Below are 15,329 nucleotides of genomic sequence, written 5' to 3'. Positions count from 1 at the left end.
GAATAAAGTCTCGCAAGGCTTCTTTGCAGTTTAAAAATAAAAATAAAACACAGGAACAGAATTGGTGCTGTGCCCCCCCCAAAAAATATCCTACATATTTTTCATCTGTTTTCATTCAATCTGATAAGAAAGAAATTGCTTTCAAAAAGAAATTCAAGGGTGAAGAAAATGTCAGGAAAATTATCATAGGTCGGGTTCGGGTTTCTCATGCTTACCTGCTTAGGAGGTGCCTGGGGAGTGTGTGCAAGTGTCTTGTTTTGCTTTTTCATTGTACAATCATCTCTCTGGTAGCTTGTCACCTCCTTGGCTTCCCACACTTCAATTAAAGCCTTGGGGAGGAGACAATGGAGTAATTCCTCCAATAGGGCTTTTTCAGCTCAAGAAGTGCAGGCAGCCTTGGAGGCTGCAGAACAATGAAAAGATGTGTAATAGAAAGAAAAAACACACACAGCACCCTTGGCTGCCTCACAGTGATTAGGTAAGCCCCCAAACACCACAAAAAATAAATTATAGAATGCTCTGAAAATGAGGCAGAACAATGGAAGTCCCTTTCATAGGTAGGGACGTCAGAGGATTCTGCCACGGATCTCGGTGAGGCCAAATGCCAGTGCATTCAGCTCCCCGCAATCCATGGCGGAACGAAGCCCCGCCACCCCACCACCCCACGAAAGGTGTGCAAAATGGAGCACTTACCTGGTGCTGTTTGCACTGCTTTGCAAATGGTGGCCCCATCTGCGGCTGCCATTCGCTTCCCCATTTTTGCCATGATAGGCTATGTAAATACTTTAGGGATGGACGAAAGTCCCTTACCTGATCCCGCAGCTTGCTTCGCGGTGGGGGGGAGGCGCTCCATCCCTCCCCCCGAAATTCTGGCTGGGGGGGAGGTGACCCATCCCTCCGGCCGTGAATCTCGTCTCCTGCTGGGATGCAAATGGCGGCGGCCGTAGCTGCCACCATTTGCATCCCTGCAGTCAGCCGTGGTAGGCTACGTAAATGTTTACGTAGCCTATCACGGCTGACTTTGGGGGAAAAAAAAAAGCACGTACGCAAATGGCGGCGCCCATGGGCACTGCCATTTGCATTCCTTATTTGGGCACGTGTAGTCTATGTAAACATTTACGTAGACTACGGCGAAAATAAGGGCGCCGCCATTTGCGTACGCGCTTCCCCCCCCCCAAAGTCAGCCGTGATAGGCTACGTAAACATTTACGTAGCCTATCATGGTGTTTTTTGAAAATCTAGCCGTGATAGGCTACATAAATCTTTACGTAGCCTATCACGTTTGTGTTGTTGTTGTTGTTTTTACTTGGAAATGGCGGCGGCGATAGCCGGTCGGAAGACTGGCCGCCGGGAGCCGCTGCCGCCGAACCACCGCTGGGAGCCGCTGCCACCAGGGACATTTGACAAAGGTAAGTCCCATCCCGGGGGTGGGGGGGGGCGGACCATTTCTCCACCAATTTCAGGGGGCCGAATATGTTGGCATTCGGCCTCCCAGAGATTCGTGGAGAAATTCTCCGACATCCCTAAAATACTTATGTAGTCTATTACAGGTAACCGTGATAGGCTACGTAATAGCCTATCACGTTTTGCCGTGATAGGCTACGTAAATATTTACGTAGCCTATCACGGCAAAAAAACAGGGACGCAAATGGTGGTCGCCGTAGCTGCCGCCATTTGCCTCCGCAGGCTCTGCCCGCCTGCGAATGCACCCAGCCAGCGGCTCCACGGAGTTGCCGTGTAGCGGAGCCGGCTGGGTTAGGATTTCGGGGGGAGGTGCGGAGCGCCTCCCCCCCACCGCGAATCACCCCTTCGAATAGGTAAGTGACTTTCGCACATCCCTATTCATGGGGGAAGAAAACTTTCAGGAAATTGAAGGGTGTATTTTGGCTCAACACTTGCTCTACTTCTTCCCTGGAGCTAGACACAAAACTGCCACCCTTAACCCTGCACCGTGGTAGATGTAAAATGGGGGTCAGCCTGCCAACACAGTTGATGCTGTTGCCACTTACAGTAGCAGCACAACCTCCCAAACCCTTACAAATAAAAGAAGAAAGCTGTGCTACCCTGCTGCTAATGGTGAGCCCTACCTGTGAGAAACTGTTGAGAATTTCTCATTCCCCTGGATAAATTCAGTGAAATTGTTCCCCCAATTTCTCTGCCCACAAATAGGGTGGAGAATTTCAAGAGGCACACAACTTTAAATGGAAATACATATAATTAATTTATTATTTAATTAATTAACAACATTTATATACTGCTCCACATCAGAAGATTTCGGAGCAGTGAACAACAAAGATACAAGAATAAAACACCAGATTAAAACAGTTAAACAGATTAAAACATTTTTTAAGAAGATAAATTCCAATAAGGTCGAATTTAATAAACTGCTGCTGGTCACGCAAGGAAGGCATCTCGAAATAACAATGTTTTCAGGAGGCACCAGAAGGAACACAACATTGGTGCCTGTCTGGCCTCCAAAGGCAGGGAATTCCACAGAAAGGGGGCCACCACATTGAAGGCTCTTTTCCTAGTGGACTCCAATTGGGCCATAGGTCCATGTGGAACCAAAAGGAATATGCCTTCTGATTACCTCAGTGACCAGGTAGGTTAGTAAAGAAGGAGGCACTCTCTCAGATATCCTGGTCCCAAGTTGTTTAGGGCTTTTTACATTAGTACTAATACTTTAAACCTGGCCCGGTAGCAAATACTGCAGTTCCCTCAGCAAAGTAGTTACAGGCTGAGAAGGGGCAGCTCCCGACAACAGCTGAGCTGCTGCATTTTGCACTAGCTCCAACTTCCAAAGCAGCCTTAGGGGCAGCCCCACATGAAGTGCATTGCAGTAATCCAGTCTTGAGATTACTAAGGCCTGTACCACAGTGGTCAAGCTAACCCTGTCCAGGAGAGGCCATAGCTGGTGAACCAGTCGAAGCTGGTAAAAGGCATTCTGAGCCACTGTGGCCACTTGGGCCTCCAGAGACAATGATGGATCTAGGAGTACCCCCAGACTACTAGGAATGTGTGAACCCACCCCTGTCTGGGTTCTCTGGGGCACCCTTCCAGCCCCTGCCCCCACTTGCTGGTCTCCAGACCATGCTTGAGCCCCTCCTATGCTCCGCAAGCAGCCTGCACTCACCCTGGTGGCCACATTGAGCTCCGCAGTCACCATTTTTCGAGAAATAAAATGGCAATCGCAAAATGTGCATATTTGCACATTCATGAAAATGCGCATTTTCGCATACGCAAATAAGTGCATTTGCAAAAATGTGCATTCTTGTGCATATGCAAATATGCACATTTTTACAATCACCATTGTATTTCTCAAAAAAATGGTGACTGCAAAGCTCGATGATGCTGCTGGGGTGAGAGCAGGCTGTTCGCCAAGCATGAGCCCAGGGCAAGCAGGGGCAGGGGCTCAGCGAGCAGGGCTTGGGGCTATGGGCAGGAGCGGTTCCACTGAATTCCCAGAAGGAATTGAGTGCCCATGCCCTCTCTACAGACTATGAACCTGATCTTTCAGAGGGAGTGCAACCCCATCCAGAACAGGCAATATCCCTGACCTGGGAACCACTCACCCACAGGGCTTCCATCTTGCCAGGTTTCAGCTTCAGTTTATTGGCCCTCATCCAGCCCATTACTGAGTCTAGGCACTGATTCAGGACTTGCACAGCCTCTCCTGATTCAGATGTCACAGGGAGACAGAGCTGTGTGTGTCATCAGCATACTGATGACATTTAGCTCCAAATCCCCTAATGACCACCCCCAGTGGCTTCATATAGATGTTAAACAACATTGGGAACAAGATGGCACCCTGCAGGGCCCCATAATCTCAATTGCCAATGGGTAGGGATGTCAGAGAATTCTGCCACGGACTCCAGTGAGTTCCAGTGATCCACAGAATCCATGGAGGAATGGCCTCCCGCCCCCCGCCATCCCCCGGAATCCCCCTGGGATGGAGCTTACCTGGGGCAGATGCTGCAGCAGCAGCTCCAGCAGTGGAGGCGGCGGCAGCTCCGGCTGGTCTCCCGGCTGGCCACTGCCGGGCTGGTGCAGACGCAAATGGAGTCCTGCGTAGGGGATGCCATTTGTGTCCCTACGGTAGCCCATGATAGGCTACGTAAATATTTATGTAGCCTATCGCGGCTCAAGCAGGGACACAAATGGCGGCTGCTACGCCATTTGTGCCCCTGCTTTTTGCCGTGATAGGCTACATAAGTATTTACGTAGCCTATCATGGTAAAGGAGGCCACGCAAATGGCATAGTGGCCACCATTTGCGTCCCTGCTTTAGCCGTGATGGGCTACGTAAATCCCCTACGCAGGACACCATTAGCATCCGCACCAGCCCAGCAGCGGCTGGAGGCCCTGCTGCAGATCAGCCCGGCTGGCGGCTCCGCAGCATGGCTGCAGAGCGGAGCCGGCCAGGCAGGATTCTGGGGGGGAGGACCGGATCGCCTCCCCCTCATTGAGGATTCCGGGGGGAGGAACAAATCGCCTCCCCCACCAGCGGATGCCCCGACCAGAACCACGTAAGGGATTCATACATCCCTACCAAGGAGCTGAGGAAAAGTCACCAAATGCTATTCTCTGAAATCGCCCCTGTAGGTAGGACCGGAACCACTGTAGCACAGTGCCTCCGATACCCATCCCACAGAGTCGATCCAGGAGGATACTATGGCCAATGGTATCAAAAGCTGATGAGAGAACAATCCTATGGCCACCGAACAATCCTATGACCATTTAGCCACAATCTAGCGGTCTTAGGATTGTGCCCTAAGCTGCTTTGAGGACTTCACAGTAAAGCAAGATAGATACAGGTTTTAATAAAACAATTACATAAATCATAAAAACCATACATATACAAGAATACTTACTGCAATTACACTGGGCCACAGATCCATAGCCTTCATAAGCTCTGCCTCCAAGTATGTAGAGGCCAAAAGGAGTGCTGGGATGTTCTAGAGAAAGGGCACTATCTCCGTGGTCCAATATGTGTTCAGCCCAAGAATATTCTGTGCCAGGGATGTCAGTCCATTGGATATTTCTAATGGGCTTCTTCCCTAACATCATCCCACTGGAAGCTGAGGTTTTGGCTATGATGATAGCAAAATTATTAAACAGATCCATTCTATTGATGTGGTATGACATGGAATAGCTTGTTAAGGCAGGGATACGGATAAGGAATGGGTCAATGGTTATGCTTCCAGCTGGGGCCCCTGTAAAGAAGAAAACCACCTGAATTCCAGCATCAGCAGAGATGTAAAGTGGCTGAGAGGTCTGAACATTAAGCTGGATAACTCCCCCAGCCACCATGTCATGAGAGTCTTCTTTGGGCCCATATCGGTACTTGACTGAAGTGGTTTGGGAAGCAATGATATAAGCAATGTCAAATTTGTTCTGGAAGGACAGAGGTGGGACAATAAAGGTGGTTCCCCAGCTGGAAACAGGCAAGAGCTGTTCAACCACATGGTCACAGGATGTGTGCATCTGAGCACAGCTGTGTCCACTCAAGACAGCCACAGGTCTGTTCGATTCAACCTTGGTGCCAGATAAATCTTCTGAGCTTTGCAGCTGGATTGCCTGGAAGGCCTTGAGGTCAGCAACCAGCTTGCTCCCTGCATCATAATAATGACCTTTGAATGTCACAGCCCCTTTCAGGTGAATGTCAACTTTCGTGGGAGTTTTATAGGCCAGGACTGCAAATTCCTTGAAAGTATGTGCTTGACTACTTGGTGGTGTTACCACGTAATACAGTTTGCCCAGCTGCTGGACTGGATACACGACTGTGCCACCAGTGGAGTAGTCCTTGTGGTTGCGGGAGAAGACAGAGATGTCTTTGTTAGCTTGGATCAGCACAGTCCCATCAAAGGTGCCAGTCTCCACCATCTCAAGGGAGGTTGGAAGCTCAATTGACACTGTTTGTCCTTCACTGACGGGAATGGTTTTCTGGAAGTTCTGTTTGTTCACAGTCACTGCGACGCTGGTTGCAGGATGATATCCGGTGATAAACAGCTCAAACTTAGCTTTGGGCTGGCTTTGCCAGATGTTGAACAAAAATGCTGTGATGAATTCCTTCCCACAAGAACTCACTACACAAGAGCCTAAAAGGAAGAATAATAAAAAAAGAGGAATGAATTATGGAAGGGTCTGAATGCAAGCCTGCTCCCTGCAGGATAAACCTGCCCTTTGAACATCACGGACCCTTTCAGGTGAATGTTGACTTTAACGGGAGCTTCATAGGCTACAACTGCAAATTCCGTGAACCTGTTTTATACTTCACCCTCTGGTGTGATCACATAGTAGAGTATGCCCAGCTCTTCAACTGGGTACATGACTGTGACACCAGGTAAGTACTGCTTGTAGTTGTGGGAGAAGATAGAAATGTCTTTGTTAGCTCGGATCAGCACAACCCCATCAAAGACATGAGTCCCCAACATCTCTGCAGAGGTAGATAAATTAACTGGCACCATCTCTCCCTCATTAACAGAAATGGTATTCTGGAATGCAGGGATTTTCACTGTCACTGTTATGGAGGTTGCAGCAGGATGATGCCCAGTAATTAACAGTTCAAATTTATGATAATGTTGGTTTGGCTATCCATTATATAGAAAGGCTGTGAGAAATTCCTTCCCTTTGGAATTCACAACAAAAGAGCCTGAAGGAAAGAAGAAAGAAGTTAGAAAACTCCTAGAGAAAAGAGAAGGATCATAATGCTCTGATATGAAATTATGGTGTTCCCACATTTGGAATACTGTATCCTGTTCTTGTTGCCCTGTTTCAAAAGGATCATCACAGAGGTGGGAAAGGGAACCAGCTCCAAACACTCTTGGATGAGACTTTGGATCCATTTCAGATACACAATCTGGATCTATTTCAGTCAGGGTGCAGACCACATTTTGGCATGGAAACAGACCTGGTTGCCCTGCATGAAGACCTATGTTGGGAGAAAGACAGAGGGAGTGTGGCCTTGTTGATTCTCTTGATCTCTTGGTGGCTTTCGATACCATCAGCCATGGTGTCCTTCTGGGACAACTGTCTGAGTTGGGAGTGGGAGGTACTACATTGCAGTGGTTTCACTCCAACTTGGAGGGTTGGCTCCAGAAAGTGGTGCTTGGGGAACATTGCTCGGCTCCATAGATGATCCAGTATGAGGCTCTGCAGGGGTCAGTTTTGTCCCCCATGCTGTTCAACATCTCTATGGAACTGTTGAGTGTCATTATCCGAGGTTTTGGAATGCTTTGTGTAAGGATTCCCCCCCCCTTTGGATTTTTCATTTAGTATAGAGATATTATAAGGGGTATGTATATATCAGGGGACAGCTTTTGGGGTGAAGGGGAGTTTAAGGGCTGTGAGAGCCTATAAGCATGGCATGCTGAAGGGGGTCAAGGGACTTATAGTTGCCATCAGTATGCTGATGATATGCAGCTCTACTTCTCCTTTTCATCTTCATGACATGAGGCTGTGGATGTGCTAGATTAGTGCCTAGCTGCAACAAAGGACTGTATGAGGGCTAATAAACTGAATCCAGACAAGACTGAGATGCTGTTAGTGGGTTGTTCTTCTGACTGGATGGAGGGTGCTCAGCCTGTTCTGGATGGGGTTGCACTCCCCCTGAAGACCAGGTTCATAGCTTGGGGGTTCTCCTGGAGCCATCTTTGTCACTTGAGGCTCAGGTGGCCTCAGTGGCACAGAGAACATTTTACAAGCTTGGCTTGGTGGCCCAGCTACACCCCTATCTGGACAGAGATAACCTGGCTTCAGTTGTCTATGCTCTGGGAACCTCCAGGTTAGATTACTGCAATGCACTCTACATTTGGCTGCCTTTGAAGATGGTTCAGAAGCTGCAGCTTGTGCAAAATGATTGATAACGGGGACCAGAATGTCTGAACATATAAGACCAACTCTGACCTGCTTGCACTGGCTGCCTATGTGCTTCTGAGCTCAATTCAAGGTGCTGGTTTTAACGTATAAAGCCTTACAGGGCTTGGGACCACAATACCTGATGAAGCACCTCTCCCAATATGAACCTACTTGTACTCTACGCTCAGCATCTAAGGCTCTCCTCCAGGTTCCTCCTCCGAGGGAGGCTTGGAAGATGGCAACAAGAGAGAGGGCCTTCTTCGTGGTGCCCCCCCTCAATGATGGAATGATCTCCTCAATGAGGCCCGCCTGGTGCCAGCATTGCTGTCTTTTCAGCAACAGCTTAAGTCACTTCTCTTCTCTCAGGCATTTGGCAGCATATTTTGAGTTTTAATAGATCCTGGATTTATCATATGGTTATGGTTGATTGTTCGAAGTTGTTTTTAGATACATGTTGTCTCTGTGTATACTGTCTGTGTGTTTTTACATAAATCTTTGTAAACCACCCAGAGAGCTTCAGCTATGGGGCAGTATAGAAATGTTAATAATAATAACAACAACAACAACAACTAAAATTATCCAAGTACTAGAAGCACATATCTATAAGGAAAGACTAGTCTTCGGGGCTTTAACTGTGACATGTGCTATGAATATAAGACTGAAAAATGAGAGGTATTCATTTTATGTTATAAGAGTCTTACTTCCTTGTAGTCTGTGTGAATCTGCTAACTGAAGGTGCAGAGCAGGTTCTGAGATCAGAGGAAAAGGAGCTTGCCACAGGTGCAAAGTGGGTTCTTAGAAAAAGAGAAAATCCCCTTAACCCAGAAGAAGATGGACCTTCACATGGGTGCTCCCAAAATTAGCAGTAAGCTGGGGATCTCTGTCACTGGGAAATCTGTTCCGTTCAAGCCCGATGGATTTCCGCAGCATGTCTAAAATCATAGAATCACAGTATCATAGAATAGCAGGGTTGGAAGGGGCCTATAAGGCCATTGAGTCCAACCCCCTGATAGATACAAGAATCCAAGTCAGAGCATCACTGACAGATGGCTGTCCAGACTCATCTTGAATGCCTCCAGCATGGGAGAGCCCACTGTCGTATTGCTCTAACAGTCAGGAAGTTTTTCCTGATGTTCAGCTGGAATCTGACTTCCTGTCACTTGAGCCCATTATTCTGTGCCCTGCACTCTGGGATGATCGAGAAGAGATCTTGGCCTTCCTCTCTGTGACAACCTTCCAAGTCCTTGAAGAGCGCTAACCTATCTCCCCTCAGTCTTCTCTTCTCAAGGCTAAACATGCCCAGTTCTTTCAGTCTCTCTTCTGATTCTGTAGCCAACTGTGGATCCACCTGAGAGTTGTTTCACCTACCCCACTTTGAGCTAGTTTGCTCATCAGGATATCCTGGGGCACTTTGTCGAAAGCTTTGCTGAAGTCAAGGTCAAGTGAAGTCAAGTGAAGTATTATGTCCACAGCATCCCACAATCCACAAGGGAGGTTACTTGATCAAAAAATGAGATCAGATTCATCTGGCAGGATTTGTTCTTGACAAATCCATGTTGGCCTCGAGTAATCACTGCATTGTTTTCAAGGTGCTTACAGATGGATTGCTTATAATCTGCTCCAGAATTTCCCCAGGGATTGATGTCAGACTGACTGGTCTGTAGTTCCCAGGTTCCTCCTTTTTACCCTTTTTGAAGATAGGGACAACATTAGCCCTCCTCCAGTCATCTGGCACTTCACCCATCCTCCATGATTTCTCAAAGAGAATAGTGGTTCTGAGAGCTCTTCTGCCAGTTCCTTTATTACTCTAGGGTGCAGTTCATCTGGCCCTGGAGATCTGAACTCATTCCAAGTAATTCGGTGTTCCTTGACTATATACCTATTGATCTCAAGCTGCAATCCTGCCCCTTAGGCATACTTCACCTTTGCCAGGGGAGTCATAGACCCTAAATTGGGAGAAGACTGAGCCAAAGAAGCAATTGAGCACTTCTGCATTTTCTTTGTCATCATATATTCTCAATTTGCCATCCTTATTTAATAGCTGAACCACCATTTCTTTCCTTGTCTTTTACTATGCATGTAGCTGAAGAAAGCTTTTTTCTTGCTTTTAACATCCCTCGCTAACCTCAGCTCATTCTCAGCTTTAGCCTTCTTGACACCATCCCTGCAATTCTGTGCTACCTGCCTGTACTCTTCCTTTGTTGCTTGGCCTTCCTTCCACTTCCTATACATGTCCTTTTTTGTTTTCAGGTCATCTCTTAGCTTTTTGTGAAGCCACATTGCTTCTTCTGTTGTCTTCCACCTTTTCTTCTTGTTGGAATTGTTTGTAATTGTGCCTTGAGAATTTCCTTTTTTAAAAACTCCCACCCATCCTTTTCTCATTAGAAAAAAACTCCTTTTCTCCTTAGAGTCGCTTGCCATGGGACCTTACTGATCATTGATCTGAGTTTATTAAAATGGGCTTTCCTAAAATCCAGGGTATGCATTTGGCTACACTTGGCTTTTGCTTCCTTTAGAACCAAGAACTCAAGGATAACGTAGTCGCTTTCCCCCAGAGTTCCTGTAACTGCTACTTTATCCACTAACTCATCTCTGTTGGTTAGGATCAAGCCAAGGATAGCCAATCCTCTAGTTCCTTCCTCTGCTTTCTGTAGGAGGAAGTTATCCACCACACAAGTCAGGAATTTCCTGGAGGGGCCATGTTTTGCAGAATTTGTCTCCCAACAAATATTGGGAAAATTCAAGTCCCCCATTTCTACTGCATCATGCTTCCTTGAAACATTGGCAATTTGCTTTTCAAAAGTTTCATCCTCATCTTCTCCTTGATTGGGTGGCCAGTAGTAGACTCCGACCACCAGGTTCCTTTTATTCTTTGCTCCATTTATTTTAACCCAGATGCTCTCGATGGGGCTCATCCAAGCTCCTCCTCCTGTATTTCTTTGCAGAGATATGTATTTTCACATATAGTGCAACCCCACCTCCCTTTCTGTTTCTTCTGTTCTTTTTGAACAAGTTATATCCTTCAACTGCTGTATTCCAGTCATGGTAGTCATCCTACCAAGTCTCGGTTATACCTGTCAAGTCATAATTTCCCTCCTGTATTAAGAGTTCAAGTTCGTTCGGTTTGTTTCCCATACTCTGGGCATTAGGATATAGACATCGAAGACCATGTGCTTCATGGTCTGGCTTTCTTCCTACATGTATCTGAAGACTATTATTGAGCGCTATCAGAGCTGTTCTCTCCGCTGCAGTGCATGCGCCTACGTCCATTGTTACCCCGAACATTACATCTCCCTTCCCCGTAGGATTCAGTTTAAAGCCCTCCTGATGAAGTTCTTCATGCTGTGGCCAAACACATTCTTCCCATCCTTTGTGAGACTCAGGGATGTGTGTGTGTGTGGATTAGAATCAGGAGACCCACAGTTCAACATTTCACACCCTGCAGATCAGCCATCCCTTGCCAACAGCCCATCTTCCAGGAAGTATAGGCCATGGTCCCAGAATCCAAATCTCTCTCATCAGCACCACCTTCATAGCCACTCATTCACCCGGAGTATTTTTCGTTCCCTTTCTATCCCTCTGAAGGATGGATGAGAAAACTATCTGGGCCCCAAAGTTCTTGAGTTTCCTTCCCAAAGCTTCAAAGTCTGATGTGATTTCTTCGTAGCTGTGCTTGGTGGTATCATTTATTCCCACATGGATGAGAAGAAAGGGATACCTGTCAATGGGCTTTATGAGTGCAGGCAACCCTTCAGTCACGTCTGTTCCAACAAGTGGGGGTGGACTGAATTGGATTGGGGGGGGTCCTAGAAATGTTTGTGCATTTTGCTTTCCCAGGTTCTGTTATTTGTGCAAATTGTAATTTGAGCAATTGGGGTGGGGTTGGGGGGGCAAGTCAGGAAAATGGGACCAGATCACCCACTCAGCAAGCTGATCTGCAGGGTGTGGAATGTTGAACTGTGGGTCTCCTGATTCTAATCCACACACACACACATCCCTGAGTCTCAAGCAAGGACGTTTAACACAGATCTAGCCTCCACCACCTTTTGAGAGCCCTGAAACGGGAGTTGCAAAAGGGGGGAGGAGGCTAGATCTGCCTTAAAAGCACTTGCCTAAGACTTGGGAAAGTGTGGGCTGGAAGCAGAGGATCCGCAAATGTCAGTTCAACACTTCAAACCCTGAGGATCAGCGTGGTAAGTGGCAATCTGTCCCCCTTTTCCTGACCTGTCACCCCCCCCCCCGCAAAAATAAAAATAAAAGCAGAAATCACAATTTGCACAAATGTCAGAAGGGGGGAAATGTGCAAATTGCCAAACTCAAACCTCCCACAATGGAATCTGTGTATTAGCTCAACTCACTAATGAATGAGTCAGAACCAGCAGTGGGAAACGGGACAAAATCCACAGGGCCGAGCTGGAAAAAACTCATCAGCCTTCACCCCACAAACAGAATCCTCTCTGACACCACTACTGTAAGCATGGCTGTATTGTGGAGATGTTCTCCTGAAGGTGAAAGATGTATAATGGAGTCTGAAGCTCTTGCCTGAGTCAAACTTCATAGATGTTTGTTTCAGATCAGGGACCTGAGCTACTTAAGCATAATGTTATAACCACTGAGTATTTAACATGTTTGAGCAGAGGTAGGAGAGATTCTGCCAGACATGATTATCTAAGCTCTGCCAACCATGCCTGCCATTTAGGCAAATACAAAACCTTAATGATAACTTCTGTTGAAAATAATTATAATTTTAATGTGAAGAATATGGTAGCCACTATTTCTGTTATGATTTTAAGCATCTTAATTGTGTTCTACATGGTGATGTACCTTGCCTGTTTCAGCACTGCATTTATTATTATTATTATTATTATTATTATTATTATTATTATTATTATTCTCTAAGATGGTTCAAGCAATGAATATATATTTTGTGGCACCCCTTTGTGTTATCTGGCTTGAGGGGTGCTTCAGGGACCACCACCCATAAATTATTTCTTGATGCTCAGATTAACCAGTTGAGCTTTATAAATCCGCAAACAGGTCAAGGACTGTCTATACAGTTACAATTCCTCTCTTAGCCTGATGAGCCATAGGTGCACCTTTGAAATGTAAGAGAAATCAGATAGTCAGACACAGCGGGTATGTTTTGCCTATCTCAGTGGTATGGAAAGATAAAAGTTTATTTCCCCTCACTCTCTTCTATTAGAACTTATTGGCTCTAGGATTTATACAGCTGAGTTTAAAAACTGACTGTGTATCTCTTCAGAAGCCTGCAGTGGCCCGCAATGGGGTAAAGCAAAGACATCAACGGCCTTTGGTTAGCCACATGCTCAGACCAAATCTGTCTTGGAGATTCAGGGGGTGGTAGCAGTCCTGCCTGAGGTGGGGGACGTCTGGCTGTACCTCACATGGAAGATGCATATGGTCAAGCACATACTTTGCCTACAGAAGGTATTAGGTTCAGTCCATGACATCTCCAGGTGGAATGATTCCTGTCCTGTTTCTGGCATTATAACACAATGGTGAACACTGTTGTATGCTAAGAAGCACTCCATAGTACTTTAGTACAAGAGTTAGTCCTTAAGCTTACAAGATTTGGCCAAGTGAGCCCACCATATGTATCTGTCCAAGAGGACACTCACCAAATAGATACATACATACATACATACATACATATCCGGTGTGCTTAAATGAATCTCTCCTTACCCTTCTTAATGCAACTCATGACTCCACCTTGGATAATGCAGGTCTCATCAGCGGTGCAGCTGTGGACCTCACAGGTTAGTCCCCGGCCTGGGATGCAGCGACAGCTCTCCTCACACTCATTCAGCAGAACCTTTTCATTGGGCTGGGGCGGGAGGAGGGGGGAGATAGTGCAATAGAATTATAGAAGATGTCAGATCTAGAACATCAACTATAAGAGAGGGATCTAGGTCCGGGATGCAAATATACACATCCAAGAGTTCTGAATGGATTTTTCTTTCAGAACTGGATATAGAATGCGGGATATATTTTCATGCATGTGTATTCCCTGTATTTCTAGTGAGGACTGAGCATGCTCAGTATCCATGGAATGTTGACTGGCAGCTGAGGAAGAAAACTTGGAAATTGGTTGGGATGGGAAATGGACTCACTCGACTATGTGCAGGAGGACATGGCTGACTTAATGAATTTGAGAAATCCACACTGCAACATTTTGCTGCAGGTCCCACTCATACTACTCAAATGTTATAATAAATCTTCATGAGTATGGCATTTCAAGGGGAAACAAGTTTATGAGGTAAGCGCCCATAAGAAAACTAGGGAAAGTAAAGCCAATTTATTTAACATTCGGGTATATTTTGGACAGAATGTATTGAACACTGGAGGAACTGGACTAAGTTTAGTGGAAGGGCTCCACACTGCTCAGGGCTTGGATGGCTCTGGCACCTGATTGGGTCTGGTAATCTGTCAGACCCCCCCAGGCCTGCTGTCCTGACCTCTGTCCCACCCCCCACCAGCCCACACTCGCTGAGCCGCTCACACTGTTCGGGCCCACCCTGTGATCTCTGCAGCCACCATTTTGAGAAAAGAAATGGCAGGCGCAGATATGCACTCATTTACTCTTCCATACAATGGCATTGTGAACGGCCAATATGTGCACGTTTACAGGTGTAAATAGGCCATTTATGCCTGTAACCTTGAGCATATTGGCCGTTCACAGTGCCATTTTGCAGAGGAGCAAATGTGCGTGTATCTGCGCCCACCATTTTTTTTTCAAAATGGCAGCTGCAGAGATCTCCGGATAGGTACTGGGGTGAATGCAGGTGGCTCGATGAGCGGGGGGGGGGGGGTCGGACGTAGGTCCAAGGACATGCAAGCGGGGGCAGGGGCTTGATGGGCACCTGAAGAACCTGGCTTGGGGTGGGTGGCCATCCAAATCTACCTATAAATGGATAATGGAGTTGACCACAAGAGCTTGTGATACCTGGAATTGGAATATATGGGATGAAATCAAGCACAGACATTTAGAACAGGGGTGGGGAACCACTTCAGCCCAAGGGCCAAATTCAATTTTAGAGAAGCTCTTGAGGGCCACATTCCAGTGATGGGTGGGGGCCAAAGGCAAAAGGGGTAGGGCCAAAAGTACCAAAGAAAAGCAACATTAAGTACCAGCATATTGAAACATAAAGCTCTGACTGCCAGCAACTAAGCCTTAGGAGAGGCATTCAACTTTTAGAATGGGGATGAAATGCACAAAAGCCAGGAAACCACCAGACAGCCAATGGTTCAGGGAAATTGAGTGGGGTCATCTGGAGAATGCTGGAGGGCCAGTTTTGGCCTCTGGGCCTGTGGTTCCCTGCCCCTGACTTAGAAGTAGAAATAAATTTTCTGATCCATAAGGACTAGTGACAGCAGCTTCAGGGTGGAAGAACAAAATCCAGAAGACCTACTACCTTGTAATAGTGTCCATTCTTGGAGCACCCACACCTTCCT

General features: G+C 46.7%; 1 protein-coding gene across 1 annotated transcript in view; it reads right to left on the bottom strand.

Moving 5' to 3' along the window:
- Positions 1-14,452, bottom strand: part of LOC146337915 (IgGFc-binding protein-like) — a 40,316-nt gene extending 25,864 nt beyond the window's left edge. Inside the window, exons 1-4 of the mRNA XM_084816336.1 lie at positions 14,333-14,452; positions 13,560-13,701; positions 6,277-6,519; positions 4,871-6,097 (exon numbers count right to left, since the gene is read on the bottom strand). Coding sequence (XP_084672462.1) covers positions 4,871-6,097; positions 6,277-6,519; positions 13,560-13,701; positions 14,333-14,452 — 1,732 coding nt within the window. The remainder of the gene's footprint in view (positions 1-4,870; positions 6,098-6,276; positions 6,520-13,559; positions 13,702-14,332) is intronic.
- Positions 14,453-15,329: the final 877 nt, after the last annotated feature.

The sequence above is a fragment of the Heloderma suspectum genome, chromosome 10, assembly GCF_057233095.1.
Source record: "Heloderma suspectum isolate Gila_16-S chromosome 10, 16-S_ref, whole genome shotgun sequence".
In the NCBI taxonomy this organism is placed as follows: Eukaryota; Metazoa; Chordata; class Lepidosauria; order Squamata; family Helodermatidae; genus Heloderma; species Heloderma suspectum.
Note: the sequence above shows the minus strand (reverse complement) of the source record. Positions and strands in the feature narration are given on the sequence as shown.